General features: G+C 39.5%; 3 protein-coding genes and 3 non-coding genes across 7 annotated transcripts; 4 read left to right on the plus strand and 2 right to left on the minus strand.

The window, feature by feature from the left end:
- Positions 1-1,012: 1,012 nt before the first annotated feature.
- On the minus strand, positions 1,013-9,629 carry usp20 (ubiquitin specific peptidase 20). 2 transcript variants are annotated; one of them, XM_072454582.1, is made up of 25 exons: positions 9,456-9,629; positions 9,091-9,201; positions 8,797-8,850; positions 8,634-8,696; positions 8,380-8,514; positions 8,186-8,288; positions 7,957-8,026; positions 7,756-7,869; positions 7,610-7,688; positions 7,000-7,507; positions 6,781-6,924; positions 6,564-6,691; positions 6,268-6,440; positions 5,864-5,958; positions 5,752-5,785; positions 5,607-5,652; positions 5,346-5,526; positions 5,142-5,268; positions 4,882-5,051; positions 4,466-4,547; positions 4,287-4,395; positions 2,699-2,801; positions 2,084-2,152; positions 1,838-1,999; positions 1,013-1,744 (listed from the first exon to the last, which is right to left on the minus strand). In XM_072454582.1, exons 2-24 carry the CDS (start codon positions 9,166-9,168, stop codon positions 1,839-1,841), a joined length of 2,826 nt encoding a protein of 941 aa, XP_072310683.1. In that variant the 5' UTR covers positions 9,169-9,201; positions 9,456-9,629; the 3' UTR covers positions 1,013-1,744; position 1,838. The 2 variants fall into 2 exon arrangements, with proteins under 2 accessions (XP_072310683.1, XP_072310684.1); XM_072454583.1 differs by having other exon boundaries at positions 1,014-1,744; positions 6,579-6,691.
- On the plus strand, positions 9,442-12,212 carry rpl7a (ribosomal protein L7a). The gene is made up of 8 exons (XM_072453498.1): positions 9,442-9,498; positions 10,587-10,740; positions 10,924-11,073; positions 11,145-11,285; positions 11,463-11,542; positions 11,729-11,859; positions 11,942-12,011; positions 12,079-12,212. Exons 1-8 carry the CDS (start codon positions 9,442-9,444, stop codon positions 12,181-12,183), a joined length of 888 nt encoding a protein of 295 aa, XP_072309599.1. The 3' UTR covers positions 12,184-12,212.
- On the plus strand, positions 10,777-10,850 carry LOC140368455 (small nucleolar RNA SNORD24). The gene has a single exon (XR_011928167.1). It is a non-coding gene; the product is annotated as a small nucleolar RNA SNORD24 (small nucleolar RNA).
- LOC140368454 (small nucleolar RNA SNORD36) lies at positions 11,327-11,395 on the plus strand. Its single transcript, XR_011928166.1, has one exon. It is a non-coding gene; the product is annotated as a small nucleolar RNA SNORD36 (small nucleolar RNA).
- LOC140368453 (small nucleolar RNA SNORD36) lies at positions 11,572-11,644 on the plus strand. Its single transcript, XR_011928165.1, has one exon. It is a non-coding gene; the product is annotated as a small nucleolar RNA SNORD36 (small nucleolar RNA).
- A 56-nt stretch (positions 12,213-12,268) lies between the features above and the next one.
- surf1 (SURF1 cytochrome c oxidase assembly factor) lies at positions 12,269-14,699 on the minus strand. Its single transcript, XM_072454587.1, has 9 exons — positions 14,543-14,699; positions 14,379-14,445; positions 14,194-14,315; positions 13,854-13,936; positions 13,291-13,482; positions 13,143-13,215; positions 12,914-13,074; positions 12,463-12,546; positions 12,269-12,399 (listed from the first exon to the last, which is right to left on the minus strand). The coding sequence occupies exons 1-9, from the start codon at positions 14,594-14,596 to the stop codon at positions 12,333-12,335; spliced, it is 903 nt and encodes a 300-aa protein (XP_072310688.1). The 5' UTR covers positions 14,597-14,699; the 3' UTR covers positions 12,269-12,332.
- Between the last annotated feature and the right edge of the window lie 5 nt (positions 14,700-14,704).

Consider the following 14,704-nt stretch of genomic DNA (forward strand, 5'->3'; position numbering starts at 1 on the left):
AACAATGACAGTTGTTCTGGGGTACTTTTTGAAGCATTTGGGAAATGTTCTAATTCTCATATTGAGCAGCAGTGACAAAACTACAATAAGAGGCAATGATGAAGATTCATCTGCAGATACAATGTTGTTTTCACTAATTTACAAAATACTGTATGGTGCTTCGAAAGCAATTGAAGTTTAAATTACAACAAAACTATTACACTACATAAAATAAATACATCTGAAGACAATTTAGACGACAAACTTAAAGTTTCGTTAACAGTTAAGACATGAAGAAGCATTTCAGGCTTTTGAAGAAGCGATAAATTAAAAGGCACGGTTAATGTTTTCACTCGCGTGCCCAGATAAGCTTTAAAATGCTTCACAAATCTCAGATGTAGCATATTTACAAAGAGTGCATTTCAGAGAATAAGTTATGTTTACATGACATCACAACATAAACTGCCAAGTGACCAAAGTTTAAGGGTCAAACCAGATCGGCCAGAATGTCAAAATGCAGGTGTTTAAAGTGAATATGTCTTGAATTGGCCCATGAAACAAGAACTGGTACAAAGCTGAGCAAGCAGTTCAAAGTATGATGCAAACACAAACACGTGATTCTTGTTAATTGAAAGGACTTTGAGTATATATATATATATATATATATATATATATATATATATATATATATATATATATATATATATGCCAAGTTTGTTGCTCAAATATCTTACAAATACATGTTTCAACATTTGTGCATTTTCAGTTTGGTCATTTATTTTAGAAACAGTAGATCTCCCTTAGAGCTGAATAGGCCCCTGCCCTTCATTTGAATTTATTTCCTCATTCTAAAACATGCTGTATTGGTTGGATGGATTTGAAGCCATATATTCATCAGAAAAGCAAAACTGGATTGAAAGTAATCCATAAAACAAAATGTTTTGTCTTCAGTATTGGACAAATCCTTCAAATAAATAAATATTAAATATTGTATTACTTTTTCAATTATGAGGAAAAATGATATATCGACAATGAAAGAAGTCCAAAAAGTATTAAATGTAATTCTTTCACTAACATGTAAATAATGAGTAGCCCAAATATTTTGAATAGTAGACTCATAATGTGAAATGTTCTTTCTATCACTCGCAATAAACCAATGTAGCACCAGATACATATGCCTTACTTTCCCCAAAGATGGGTGTGTAAACATACAGTATAAATACAATACATAAATGTCTCAAGAATTAACTTGACTTGGACTCGGTTTATGCACCAAAAGTGCAAGAATTTGGACAAACAGCACCGGACTATATGGATTGTTTTCTCAGCAAGGGAACAGTGTGCATGTTTTACCTAGTTTGAAATAAAAATACGCATTTTCATAACCATTTCTTAATCTAATCCTGACTGACTAAAACTACTGCCTTTCATTCCTGAGGATTTGGTAACGCTTTAAGGTTCTGAGGTGCACAACTGTGAATTCAATTTGACTCCCAAGTTCACGTCATCATATCTTATAAATGCAAAGGCAAATCTAGCGTTGCAAAATAGTTTTCCTCCCCCTTTGTATTCTGCAGCGTTGCGTAACTGCAAGCCTAAACAGCAACTTTATTGTGTGACAACTGTGCGGATCTGTGCTGTCGAATACATAATTTTTCTACAATGCAGTGCTACATTTACAAAGTGCTCACAAGGCAGACTCTTCTGGAAGGTGCAAATTCCTCGGCTTCTTGTCAGGACAGGGGAGGAGAGCATGCCAGGTAGCCTAAGATCAGTGAATAAATCATTTACGACATCATTTTGACAGCTGAGATCATTCTATATATCTACGACTTGGAAAATGCAACCCCCCATTTACCTCAGAGCGCTCTCGTCTCTGCCTCTATTTTTCTCTCTCCGTGAAGGCTCTCCACGTCAGAGGTCGGGGCCACTGTCTGTCTGACTGCAATCTCAGGACCTCCTCCATAAATGCCCAACAAGTACTGCCATGTCTCCTCAGATATCTGACCATAATCTGCTCCTGAGAGAAGATAATGAATGAATGGTGAGCATCTGTTTTTGAGGGTTTTTTCTTTATTCAAACCATCCAAACTTCGGTTTATACCTTGCTTTAGTTGTATGTGTCCTCCTTTCATGATGCCAATTTTACTGTTGTCAATGGGACCTGGAGGCTCTAAGCAAACAACATTTATTTAGTTAAAGACACATTTAGAACAGTGCTGTTTAGAAATGCAGAAAGATCAGTGTATAAAAAAACATCTTTGTTATTTAGTAAGTAAGTACAGACACATGGCTCCAATACAAGTGTAAGAAGAACTGCTGCCAAATTTGAACTTAGTAAAAGTATAAAGTATGCATGAAAAATACTACTCAATATACTAGTTACATTTGTAAGCATTTTAACTCTTTTATACAAATCAGGCTTAACCAAACAGTATGAAGCTGAATTAGTTGTTTTAAACCACAATCCACATATTCTCTGTGCTCTAGCCAATCAGAGCAGGTGAGGCTGTGCTGTTGTGTTTTTGTAGAGAGAAAGGAGCAGAGAGAGAGGTGAGGATTGGGACGATTGGTGCTATCGCCCCTCGAGGACACTGCTGTTGTGATTTTGGGAATTACAAAAATAAACTGTATTGAAATACGCAGGCCCTCGTAATACTTAGTGATGTAAATGCTCATCTACACGTTTGAGTAAACTGTGCAGTGGTGTACGGCATACCATTATCTTTGCCTTTGACAAAACTCTCCCACTCTCTGAACCACTGCATACTGATGCACAAGATCACAGTCGGAGCCTCCTCAGCTTGAAACTCTTTGTTCAGCTGCAAACAAGAAAAATGCTTAGTCAGGCCCAGAGCAGAGCTAGTCCGTGTACTCACAACGTTCTGCACACTAAAAGCATGGCAGGCTCCAGTGCTCCTCTTTGTGCACTGGACAATAGTGAAAGTGAGTTTAGGCATGACTCAAACAGGCTTAGACTGGATGCAGTTATTTTTTGATGTGTGATATTTCTGGATGTTTAATCCCTGAGTCGTCCAGGCCAAACGTTTTTAGAGTGAATACGTTCTTCCACTCCGCTTTTTCAGGTCTGACATTCTGGTCTGGGACTACAAAAAAGGCCTTTTCGCACATAACAGTACCAAGAACTAAATCCAAATAATCCCCCAGTCCCAGTTTAGTCAGAGAAACCACCCAGTCCTCCCTGCCCGTGTGCTCACAGCGACAGTTGCTGAAAGTGTTTTTTTTAATTGAGTGGGGTTAGGAAACCAACAATTTAAGCATTTTGTTCCCCTTCACCCTACTCCTTTGCGGCTCTACTGCATCCAAGTAATTTCTCCAGTTTCAAAAAGGTTTGTGCAGTTGTTGGAATGTACCCGCCTCTGAGCAGGAGCTTAAAATGTGTGGCTCCGGTCTCTAGTTTCTACTACTCTGTGTGAATGTGCATCAAATGGGGACTGGAACTAAAAAATGTACCAGAAACTGAAAAAGGTTCCTACAATGCAGAAACCCCTATTGACGCAGAACAACCTAATTGGACTCGAGAGTCTCTAAAAGCACAGTAGGAGGCAGAGCGTTTAGCTACCAAGCTCCTGTGTTATGGAATCAGCTCCTGTCCATGTTCAAGAGGCCGACACGGTCTCTTCATTTAAGACGATGGTCTGTTATTTTCTTCTGTGTCTACCTCTGTATCTACCTGTGTTGCACCAATGAAATTTCCCCATGTGGGACAATAAAGGAATATCTTATCTTATCTTAAAACATTCCTTTTTTAAATCATTTATGGTCAGGCCAGTTAAAAACAGAAATAAAAACCTACAGTTTCCTATCTACGCTGCCCTAGGAGCAACTATGCTGGGGGAAGTATGGCAGCTCACATCTTTTTCTCCTTCTTCCTTTGGTAGTTTTTCCTGGCCGAGAAGGAAGATCTAAGGACAGGGGAGCTTGGGACATTTCTCTAAGAGGACACGGGATTCTGGGACATTGCCAAGTCCCTATGAACATTGTTTAATCTGGTTTTCACTGTTGTAAAAATAAATGTAATTGAATATTTAAGCCAACTATTAATTAAGAACTGCATCAGAACTTAAGAAGCAACTTGGAAGAGTAACTTCAATCTCCTTTTTCTATTATTTCAGCTACTATTTTTCACATTTAGATATAATGTGACCAGTCCATTGATATACACCAACTTTATACATTAGAAGAACTGTTCTATATTTTTTATTTTGAGTTGGAGCCTCACAGGGGACAATATATCCAAAGACAAAATGCAAAACACTATTTTCTATAACAATAAATTTGTTTACCTTGATGAAAGTGTCTATTTCTGTTTTCCTGCGTTTAGCCAGAGCTTCTAGCTCGACTTGGCAAATGGCACACATGTACAAGTGATTCACAGCAGGGCCTCCACCAAAACTACAAAAACAAATGTGACAAAGAAACTAAATATTTTTTGATGTGTAACTATTTGTGTATGGATAATTACCTGTTGAAGAGATATTCCCAAACATTTTGAGGGACTATAACCACCAGGTCATCAATATAGTTGTATTTATGGGGAGGAATTCCTGTAATGATGAAAATGTGTTGTTTAGTTAAGTCCAATATAATGACACAGTCAGATCGACTTTTTTCTGTGGGATCTTTGAGTTGAAACATGCCTCTAAACTCAACATCTAAATGATTAATAGCTTTTGATTATTGATAATTGTTTTATGTTTAAATTATTAAGAATAATTCAAACTAAGTAACAACTTAATTAAGAGGTAAGAAATAGTAGTCATATTCATTAAGTAGTTACTAAGCCTTAAATAATAACACATTTCTTCATTATTAATGTGTGTTCATGTTTTATAAAGGCTTTTACAAGTGCAGTCAATAAAAGTGTCAAAAGCAGTGTACCTCCATGGTGGCAAAGGAATGTGTGGTTGCTGATTGGACCAGGTTCAGCAAAAGTGTTGAACTTGTTAAGCCACTCTCTGGAGATGTGGAACTGCAGCAGACTTGGCTCTTTCATACTGGCCAGAGCCACCACCTTCTGACGTTCTCTGATCGACTCCTCACTACTTTTCCTGCAAGGCAAAAGTCGTATAAAAGAGAAATGTTTTTATTTTTCTTGTAAAAACAAGATGCAGAATATGATTGGCTTTGTTAGTGTTTACCTGTAAAACAACACATAGGCCTCTGCGTTTTGCACCACAGTCTCATGGACCTCAGTCACATATTGATCATCAAACTCATACCACTGTCCATTGATCACATTCTGACAGTAGGCGATGTAATGTCCACCTGCAACAACCAAATACAATAGGCTGAGCCTTTATGTTCTACTATCATGTATTTAAAGGAAATAAGTCACTTCATACTTCCGGCAGTGCCATGGTGACAGATAACTGACAGCAGATCATAAGTGCTGACTTGGGACGGACTGTCTTTGGCTAAAAAAGGACGCATGTCCAGCCCTTCCAGTGGGAATGATACATGATTGCCGATCTTAAATGAATACATGACTTCATGCCGAAAGCGTTTGAGATGAATGCATAAAATCTATCAGAAGGAAGTAAAAGAAAAACTTGCAATTTTTGATTACAAATGAATGCATTTAAAAAATAATGAAGAATATTTACCTCTGGAAGCTTGAGTACTTTGCAATACTTGACACCATTTCGCAACCTGGAGACAAATAAAAATAGAAATTTAACTATATAATAAATATATACAATATAATATTGTATTATGCATGTTAGGTCATTGGTTTTAGTCAATTCCTACTTTTTACATCTTTCACAGCTGTACATGTTGTCTCCTGGAGAAACCACACATTTGACATGTTAATATGTGCAAGCAACTTGAGTTATTTAATATTTCATGAAAATGTGTTTACCTTTTAGCTCATCTGCAGCAAAAAAGGCAGCGAGGCAGTCCTCAAGAGTTACCATAGGCCCCCAAAACCAATTAGGAATGCATGACACTACAAATCTATTTATGGAAAAGGGTACACAAACTGTTACCACATTTTTCAAAAACTGCATAAGATAAGATAAGATAAGATAATCCTTTATTGTCCCACATGGGGAAATTTCATTGGTGCAACGCAGGAAGATACAGAGGCAGATACAGAAGAAAAGAACAGATCACTTATAGGAAGTCTGAGAAACACTTTCAGTAGAAGATCTCCTATAAACAAAAACTCCCATAGACAAATAAATAAATACATAAAGGGTAGTTACTAAGATCTTATGAGTGCACAAAAGACTGCACATACTACAGCTTCACACAATCACTGACCTGCGTATGGAGTCCATTATATAGGTTATCCAGCCCTGTGACCCGTATGTTTCAGGACACACACCAGTCTTTACTGGCAGATTCTGATGAATGGAAGAGTGGAGCTTGGCTAAGTCCTCTTTGCCAGGAATAGGCAGCGAAAGGTCCTGGAAGGTTTCCACTGTCGAAGAGAGCTGATAAAACAAATAGGAGAAAAGATATAGTAGACAAATTGGAAATCTAATTTATCTCTGTCATCATTTGTGTCACAGTACGATAAAAAATTATGCAGTAATATGACAAGATCCAATGTTTACCTTACAGGAACCTACCCTGTCGCAGGTTAGACACTGGACAAGACTTAGGATGGAGCCATCAAAAATGTCAGAGATCACACTACGGTAGTTGGACTGTTTCTTTTTCCTGGCACTAATCAGCAGTTGGGCTGAAAAACACATGTGATGTTATAGAACGTTAGTTGCAGTTAGTGACAGCAAGGAATCGAAGTCAGAATCAAAGACATAGTTTTAGTACCTTTTTTAAATGAATAGACAGGTCCAGCAGAGCGAAGGGGGCTGGATCGAGGGGGGCTACAGGACAGTTTAGGGTGCAGCTCCTGAATGGTGCGCACAGGGGTGCAGGGGATGGACTGTGGCATTCTGGCTTCATTGTCTGGCTCTAGGATACAATGCATGATGCATAATATGTAAAGGGATATTTTAGATACAATTAAACTACAACAACATTAAATACCAGAGGTGTTGCAGCACTGGCTCTGCACTTGTGCAGTATTGGATATTTGGTTGTTTTCTAGAGTTTGGGCCTCTGTGATTGTGGTTGTGGGCACCACTTCAGTCTCCAATCTTTCAGAAGCGTCATCTTCAGCTGTATCAACATCTGCATCTTCATCCATTTCTTGGGAGCCTCCACGAAGAGGTGAGCCCGACACTCTTCTCTCTTTTAACTTCTCCTTCTCAGAGATGACACCAGTCGGACTAACAGATTCAATTGGCCTTGTAGGTGATCTCACACTATCGCACTCGTCCTGTAAGATCAGTTCTCCATCACCAGTGCCTCCAGCCTCACCCCGGTCACTGCTTGAGCAAGAGTCACACGACAGAAACTCATCCTCAGATGGAGAGCGGTCTTCATCTCCTCTCTCATCGATATCAAAGCCATCGCTCAAAGTGCACTCTGTTAGTGGCTCCTTCAGCTCCTCATGCAGCTGGTCCATGAGACAGCGCAAAAACTCCTGGGTATCCTAGAGAATGTTAATGTGTCAAGTTGCGTATGAATGAAGACACTTTAGGACCCATGAAGACCAGTGATGTAGAAGCCTACCTAATAATGCACTGGGACATACCTGCTGAGCATAGCCGCGAAACATGGGGTTTACTAATTTGATTCCATGAGAGAGACTTGTAGGGATAACATAACTGGGCCTGGAAAAATATATATTTATATGCTATTTCATTGTAGCATCTAACTATTGTTTTAACTATTTCTTACCGTTTTTTATGCCAAAGGTCTGAGATTAATTTTTGGTAGCTCCTGCACAGAGCAGGCTTCTTGTCAGTGCGCACTAAACCACTGCAGTCCAAGAAAAACTGTGTGAGAGGTGGACTAAATGACAAAAAACAGTTTAGAAACAAACAAGCTTTCAATCATTAACCCAAATTAAAATGATGATGTACTAGAATAAAAGATTACCAATTTGACAGAGCTTGGAGGGCTGCATTCATATAGCAAGTGTTTCCGATGTTTTTCATTCCTGTAAGACCTGTAAACAGAACCAGCTTGTAAGAATAATTTATTGTGTTTTACATGAAGGTGTATTAGAAGCTAGTCTTTCTCAGTCTTCTTCTTTGATACAGTGAAAAAGCCCCTCTGACAGACACACTCAACACTTGAGAAGCAATGAGCCATAAACACAAGTTACCTCTGGGTTTAAGCTCATCCTCCTCTGATTCTGAATTTTCTTCTTCTGCCACAGCAATTGGCACAGTTTTCAGTGGATGTCCCGATGGCTGAGCTGCTGAATCCTAGAATACACATAAATAGATAATTCTTTACAGGAAACTTGTTATTATCATAACAAATGTAACACCTGCGTGATATAAGCAGTTTCTCTACCTGTTCTGAGGTTTTACAGCGATGAGGGGCCACTGGCACCAAGGCCGGTCTCTGCTCCAGAAACACCTCTCGTTCACACACATAACACCAAATTCTGAATGTTGTCAGATTCACCGTGAGGTTGTGCTTCTTTGCCTAGAGTCATATTAATCCAGATGAGACATACTTTCGTAGAATCTTTGTCAAAGTGATGCAAGTGTTCCAAAGTAATTTCTACATTATTAAATGAACAAGATAAAATGGTATGTTTTTACCTGAGCGTGAAGAGTGCTGTGGTCAGAAAATGATTCACCACATCCTACATAGGAGCAGTCATTCTACAGATTAAATAAGTGAAAAAATTATGACATGTTACTTAATATTTGAGATAATTAAGCGATCCAAGACAAAATATAATAATTAAGAAATTGGCCATACCTGTAGACAGGCCCACAGGTTTGGGCCTCCTGCTCCACATGACTGGCAAGTTTCCTGAAATTCAATTAGAACAATTAAAAGATAAAACCATTATGAGTCCATGCTAGGGCAAATACAGTTTGCAGATAAAAAAAAAAGTTATAGTCAGTATATTAGTAGTTTGTCATTGGCTTCTAAATACAACAGTTACTCAATAAATCCACAAACAAATTAACAGACACGTCACCAGATGTTTGTGATGATCAGATTTATCTTTTGTGCAGATCTTTTCAACATCAAAATGTGTGCAACAACCTTAGACTTTTGAAGAAGGTCATCCTTGGTCACTTCTCCAATACAGTCCAGGTGAGGGCAAACATCCTGGTCCGCCATTTCCACGCGTTTTATTCAAATGGATGAGTTACTCTGTGAACAAGCCAATAACACTGCTGTAATGACCATAACAACACAAGCTAACGCGGCTAACGTTAGCACAGAGGGTCTTTTAGTGCAGACAGGCTCTTATAATTTGACAACGTTTACCAATAAGGGAAAATTGAAAATAAACCAAACACTATCACAATGCAGGCCATATTAAATACGTCAGAGACCTCAGAAATGTTCTCATAGACCACCAGATAGCTACACGGCATGAGATAAAAATGAATGACTTTGTTTACCAGTAAACCGCTAGGTCGCTGTGATGATGAAGACTCCCCATTGGTGCTGTAAATGTCGCATGTTGGGAGAAGAATGAGCCTTATAACGATAAACCAGATATTTTGAGACATAAGATTTTACCCCTGTCCGTGTCTTCCCAAACAACTCCCCCTCCCAAACACACCGCTATCCACCAACAACACACGCGCACAGTTACGTACAGAACGTGAAGGAAAACTAAAAGCATACAGCAAACATTTATTTTGTTTTATATCCAATAGTAGAGGGAAACTACTTGTCGGGAAAACAGTATAGGGAAAACAGTATATAGAGTTAAATAAATGAAAATAAAAGCGTTAACAGAACTGCTGAACGCAATATATGAACAAATAAAAATGAAATAGAATGACACACAGACTTGTACTATTCAGCTTCCTGTTATTGGAAACATTTTGAGGACTTAACAACAATAATTAATGGATTAATAAATTTATGAGTTGTATTTATTTAGCGCAATCCGACCCCGTGTCAGCTGTGCTCGTTAAGTCCAGAGTAGGACGGTAGGGGGTGAGCGCGGCCGCAACTGATCTCGGTTCAGTTCAGGGAAAAGCGAGTGTGAATCGGGCTCCAAGTCTCGCGGTATTTAGCGCTCCCAGAATGCCCTATTCCTCCTTTCTGCCTGATACGACATGGTGGGTGCATAGACATTTCTTATAGAGGACTCTAATCTGACTTCATCTCGACCTGTGTGCTTTCTATAAATGTAGAAAACACTACAGTTGATAATGTGAAGTATATACTATTTGGCAGTGGTGGTATTTTTGTTTTCTGTATATTAGTTGCTGTGGAAATGTTAACTTTAGAGTGAGCTACGTGTAGCCGGCAAAGGCAGCCACCGTGAGTGAATCGAAGCTAAAGCTAAATTTGGCCATTACGCTTCTACTTTTCCCCTTCTATTGCGATTGTGTGTTTTGTTTTACCTTGTTATAACAAGAGGCACTGTATCAATGTTTTGTCTGGATAAATGATGTGTGGCTTAAGAGTGTAGCTGAACTGTAAACCGAGTTGACGCTAAGCTAAGTTGATGCGTTTTTGGAGCCTGAACGGACCACATGGCGCATTATCGATCTCTTCCACTACACTTATAAAAGTGTTTCATTAATTTCACTGTTTTTCTGTTGCAGCCTAAGGGAAAGAAGGCTAAGGGGAAGAAGGTGGCACCTGCCCCTTCTGTGGCCAAAAAACATGAGGCCAAGAAGGTTGTAAACCCCCTGTTTGAGAAGAGGCCCAAGAACTACAGCATTGGTAAGTAAACTATAGCTCCAATGATTCATAAGGTTGTGCAGATGATGTAACGGAATATTTGCTATCTAAAGCACCATGTTGACATTTTTCCCACCAAGATCTCTGATGCACGTTTTAATATCTTCAAACAAACTTCATTTTCTATAGTTGGCCATTGACTACAGTTTATTTTTTGTTCCACAGGGCAGGACATTCAGCCCAAGCGTGATTTGACACGTTTCGTGAAATGGCCTCGATACATTCGTCTACAGAGGCAACGTTCAATTCTTTACAAGCGTCTGAAGGTCCCTCCTGCAATCAACCAGTTCACCCAGGCTCTTGACCGCCAAACTGGTACGTTTGCATTGAGTAAATGTGACCTTGTTCTTGTCAGTGCCATGTGTAACTTTATTTGTCTCCAATAGCCACGCAGTTGTTTAAACTGGCTCACAAGTACAGACCGGAAACAAAGCAGGAGAAGAAGCAGAGGCTGCTGGCCCGTGCTGAGCAGAAGGCAGCTGGAAAGGGAGATACTCCCACCAAAAGGCCTCCTGTACTCCGTGCTGGTAAGAGGAGTATTTAGTGAGAATTTATATTGTACAGCCTTGTGCAGTGATGTCATGAATTTCTTCACCTGATATACTATGATGCTTTAAGCTTTTTAACCCTGAGCAAAAGGCCCTAACATTTGTATGTATTTTGCACCTACATCTGTACTTGCTGACTCATCTGATTCTTGACAGGTGTGAACACGGTCACGTCTCTGGTTGAGAGCAAGAAGGCCCAGCTTGTTGTGATTGCCCATGATGTGGACCCAATTGAGGTATGGCTACTTTGGTACAAATTGGTCTTTTGCAATGATGACTGAATTTCTTCACCTGAAAAGAAATGCTGATTCAAACCGAGCTTTTTAATTCTGAGCAAAGACTATACCATACTGTACTTTACTACTGCATTTGCTGTACAAAGACCAGATCTACAGTTCTAATGTACGTTTGGTTCTTTCTAGTTGGTCGTCTTTCTGCCTGCTTTGTGCCGCAAAATGGGAGTTCCTTACTGCATCGTCAAGGGCAAGGCTAGACTGGGTAGACTGGTGCACAGAAAGACTTGCACTTCAGTTGCCTTCACACAGATTAACCCGTAAGTAAATTTGTATTATACTGAATTTCATAATGGGTTAACTTTTAATTCTAATCTCTTGACTTTCCCTTATTTCCCAAAGTGAAGACAAGGGTGCACTTGCCAAGCTTGTGGAAGCAATCAAGACAAACTACAATGACAGATACGAGGAGGTGAGTTTCTGCCCATAAATGCCAATTTTGTCCAAGAAAATATGGTGCTAATTGTTTGTCTCGTCAGATCCGTCGTCACTGGGGAGGTGGAATTATGGGACCCAAATCTACAGCTCGTATTGCTAAGCTGGAGAAGGCAAAGGCTAAAGAGCTTGCGACTAAGCTTGGTTGAACTGATACTCAATAAAAAGTCTACCCAAATTCTGCTTGTGTGAAATTAAATGTTAATATTTTATAGTTCAACTTGTGTACAGAAGTTAATACTCATTTGTTTAAAGGATACAATTTAATGAATGGCAAATACACTGTCCTGTAAATTAGCTATATTTTAATCTTCTTCACAAACTTGCCATACCACATATAGGATGTAGCAGCACAAAGGCCATACCTGAATTGGAAAGAGGAAAAAGTTTAGGAATTGGCAGTTTAAAACCATACCCGTGTGTTTTACCATGTAATGATGTATTGCATATGCTCATTTCGAAGAGTCACTCTTGTCTGCCCACCAATTGGTCCTCCGGGGATTGTACTGGCTGTAAGACAAAATGTGCTCATCAAATGGCAAATCCTATAACCATTTTTCTTAGCAACTTAAACGGGCACCCGTAAAGTGAAATAGCCATTTATATTTTAGGGCCTGGATAAAGGGTTCCAGTGTACATTTGGGAACCCCTTTTAAATAACTTCCAGGTGGAGAACACTGCATCAACAATGCAATGTCGCAACAAACAAGCTTGATTACTCTGAATTCAGGTTAAGCTTTTAATGTTCCATTAGGTCCCAGCTCTGCACTGCTCCTGGGTCAGGCAAAATTCCCATGAGCAACTTGCTGACCTCATAATAAAGGCCATACAAATCAAATTTGTAACTTTAACATATGCAATACAATAAAGGACTTACAGAAGTCTGCATCAATGAAGATGGGCTCAGCACCAGTGAGCTGAGCCATAGCCTCCAGGTCACGGAAATGCCACCGGTTCCTCTGCACGTCGTTATTTGGGATAAAAGGTTTGCGCTCCTCAGTCAGTCTGACTATTCCAACCACCTCTACATCCCCTTCCACCTGCGCGCACAAGTTACACAATATGAACACTAAGGCCTCAGGTCTTTGATTGGAGTATAGTGTTCTACCTGTCCCTTCATTCTTGTCTCTGGCTTTATCTTCTGCCTTGGGACGTATCCACGATTGACAAGAATTGTGATGCTGAAAGAATATGTATCACGGTAAACTTCATCTGGCATACATTACAATACTAACAACATTGTCAATTGTTCTTACCCAAGGTCAGTGCACTGGAAGGGTGTGATTACATTTGCACCAGTCTCTCCACTGGAGGTGAGCCTGCCTGCCTCTCGGGCTTCCCTCTCAGGATCAACAGGTGACCGGGGCAAGATATACAATTCTTGAGAGTGGTCAAATCTTCCACGTACTTTCACCCTTCTGTACTCCAAGCTGTTCAGCTCATGAGGGCTACAGAAAAAACAAACAAACTTAATTTATAAGAGGTGTGTCTTACAGGTAAGGTGAACTATTTAACATTTCAGGAGAAGGACCACCACCTGCTCGTCTCCATGGAGATGCTATAGCTTTGATTGGAATGCGACACAAAATGGCACTGAGCATGTCACCAAGGAGACACAAGGAGGTGCTACCACAAGGCCATGCGTTTTACATATCAGCTCTATGGAGAGGTGACCCCACTTATAGTAATTCATTTTTAACCAATGAAAACATATAAAAATATATGTTTAATGTGGAAATGCACATCCACATCTGCAGGTGGAACCCGACCAGAAAAGTTACATGACAAAATGTGTAATAATGTAATGATTTGAACTCACTCTGAAGGCAAAGGAATCGGCTCAGCGGTAGTGAGCCTGATCAAGTCATCAATGAGCTGCAATTTCCACTGGCGTCGCTTAACCTTCATAAACAAAAGAAAGACATTAAAGTGCTGGGTGTATATCTGAGTTATGCCATCAATTTGTTTTCAAACTCTGCTGCCTATTTCAACATATTTCTCAGTGTCTTCTCTAACTCTATTTATATTGACAACAGGTGTTGTCCCATCATATAAAGATAGAAAATCATAAAAACCTGTTATACTTTAATACTGTACAGAGTTTTTATGATAGGAACATGAAAGTATTAAGATCCATGGGTATGAAGCTTGTCTCCTACCTGCCATGTCCCTAAACCGAAGGTGGTGGCAGGAATAAGCAGCAGAAACCATTTAAAAAAGGCGTCTTTCTCTGCTCCAGCCGCTGCAGTACTGCACTGTCGACCTGGGCTTACGATCTTACCTATAAACACAGCTTTAAATAGTTAAAACGAGGACAATCACACATACTTACAAGTATTGATACCTGCTGCAGGCTGAGCGAACTGAAGTCTGGACAGTGCATGGGATTTTCTGATGTAGACAGAAAAAACCTGTAAATTGCAATTAATCAAATCATTAATATTTCATATAATTCAAGTAAATAATTACAACTGGTCTTATTTTTTTAATCACTGACACAGTACTCACGCGTTGTTTAATCGACGCAATTGTCTTACTGTAGAAGATAAATAATAACCCCATAACGATCCTGGTCACAATAAATAATGTGAGAAATATAACAAAAACACAAGTTACATATCCGACCACAGTTTGAGACACATAACCAGCGGTAACACTGCAGAGGGGGAG

The sequence above is a fragment of the Eucyclogobius newberryi genome, unplaced genomic scaffold (assembly GCF_026437365.1).
Source record: "Eucyclogobius newberryi isolate DKJ021-1_F unplaced genomic scaffold, fEucNew1.0.hap1 SCAF_2, whole genome shotgun sequence".
NCBI classification, from domain to species: Eukaryota; Metazoa; Chordata; class Actinopteri; order Gobiiformes; family Gobiidae; genus Eucyclogobius; species Eucyclogobius newberryi.

What these genes read in the sequence shown, in the direction of transcription:
- rpl7a (XM_072453498.1), top strand. Translation starts at nt 9,442, where the DNA reads ATGACTTTGTTTACCAGTAAACCGCTAGGTCGCTGTGATGATGAAGAC. An exon ending in GCCCAAGAACTACAGCATTG is followed by an intron (nt 10,741 to 10,923) that starts GTAAGTAAACTA and finishes TTTGTTCCACAG; the next exon opens with GGCAGGACATTCAGCCCAAG. An exon ending in ATGATGTGGACCCAATTGAG is followed by an intron (nt 11,543 to 11,728) that starts GTATGGCTACTT and finishes GGTTCTTTCTAG; the next exon opens with TTGGTCGTCTTTCTGCCTGC.
- surf1 (XM_072454587.1), bottom strand. Translation starts at nt 14,596, where the DNA reads ATGGGGTTATTATTTATCTTCTACAGTAAGACAATTGCGTCGATTAAA. An exon ending in GTTCGCTCAGCCTGCAGCAG is followed by an intron (nt 14,316 to 14,378) that starts GTATCAATACTT and finishes CTGTGTTTATAG; the next exon opens with GTAAGATCGTAAGCCCAGGT. An exon ending in CCGATTCCTTTGCCTTCAGA is followed by an intron (nt 13,483 to 13,853) that starts GTGAGTTCAAAT and finishes TTTTTTCTGTAG; the next exon opens with CCCTCATGAGCTGAACAGCT.
- usp20 (XM_072454582.1), bottom strand. Translation starts at nt 9,168, where the DNA reads ATGGCGGACCAGGATGTTTGCCCTCACCTGGACTGTATTGGAGAAGTG. An exon ending in TGTCTATTCATTTAAAAAAG is followed by an intron (nt 6,692 to 6,780) that starts GTACTAAAACTA and finishes TGTGTTTTTCAG; the next exon opens with CCCAACTGCTGATTAGTGCC. An exon ending in TGCTGCAGATGAGCTAAAAG is followed by an intron (nt 5,786 to 5,863) that starts GTAAACACATTT and finishes TGGTTTCTCCAG; the next exon opens with GAGACAACATGTACAGCTGT.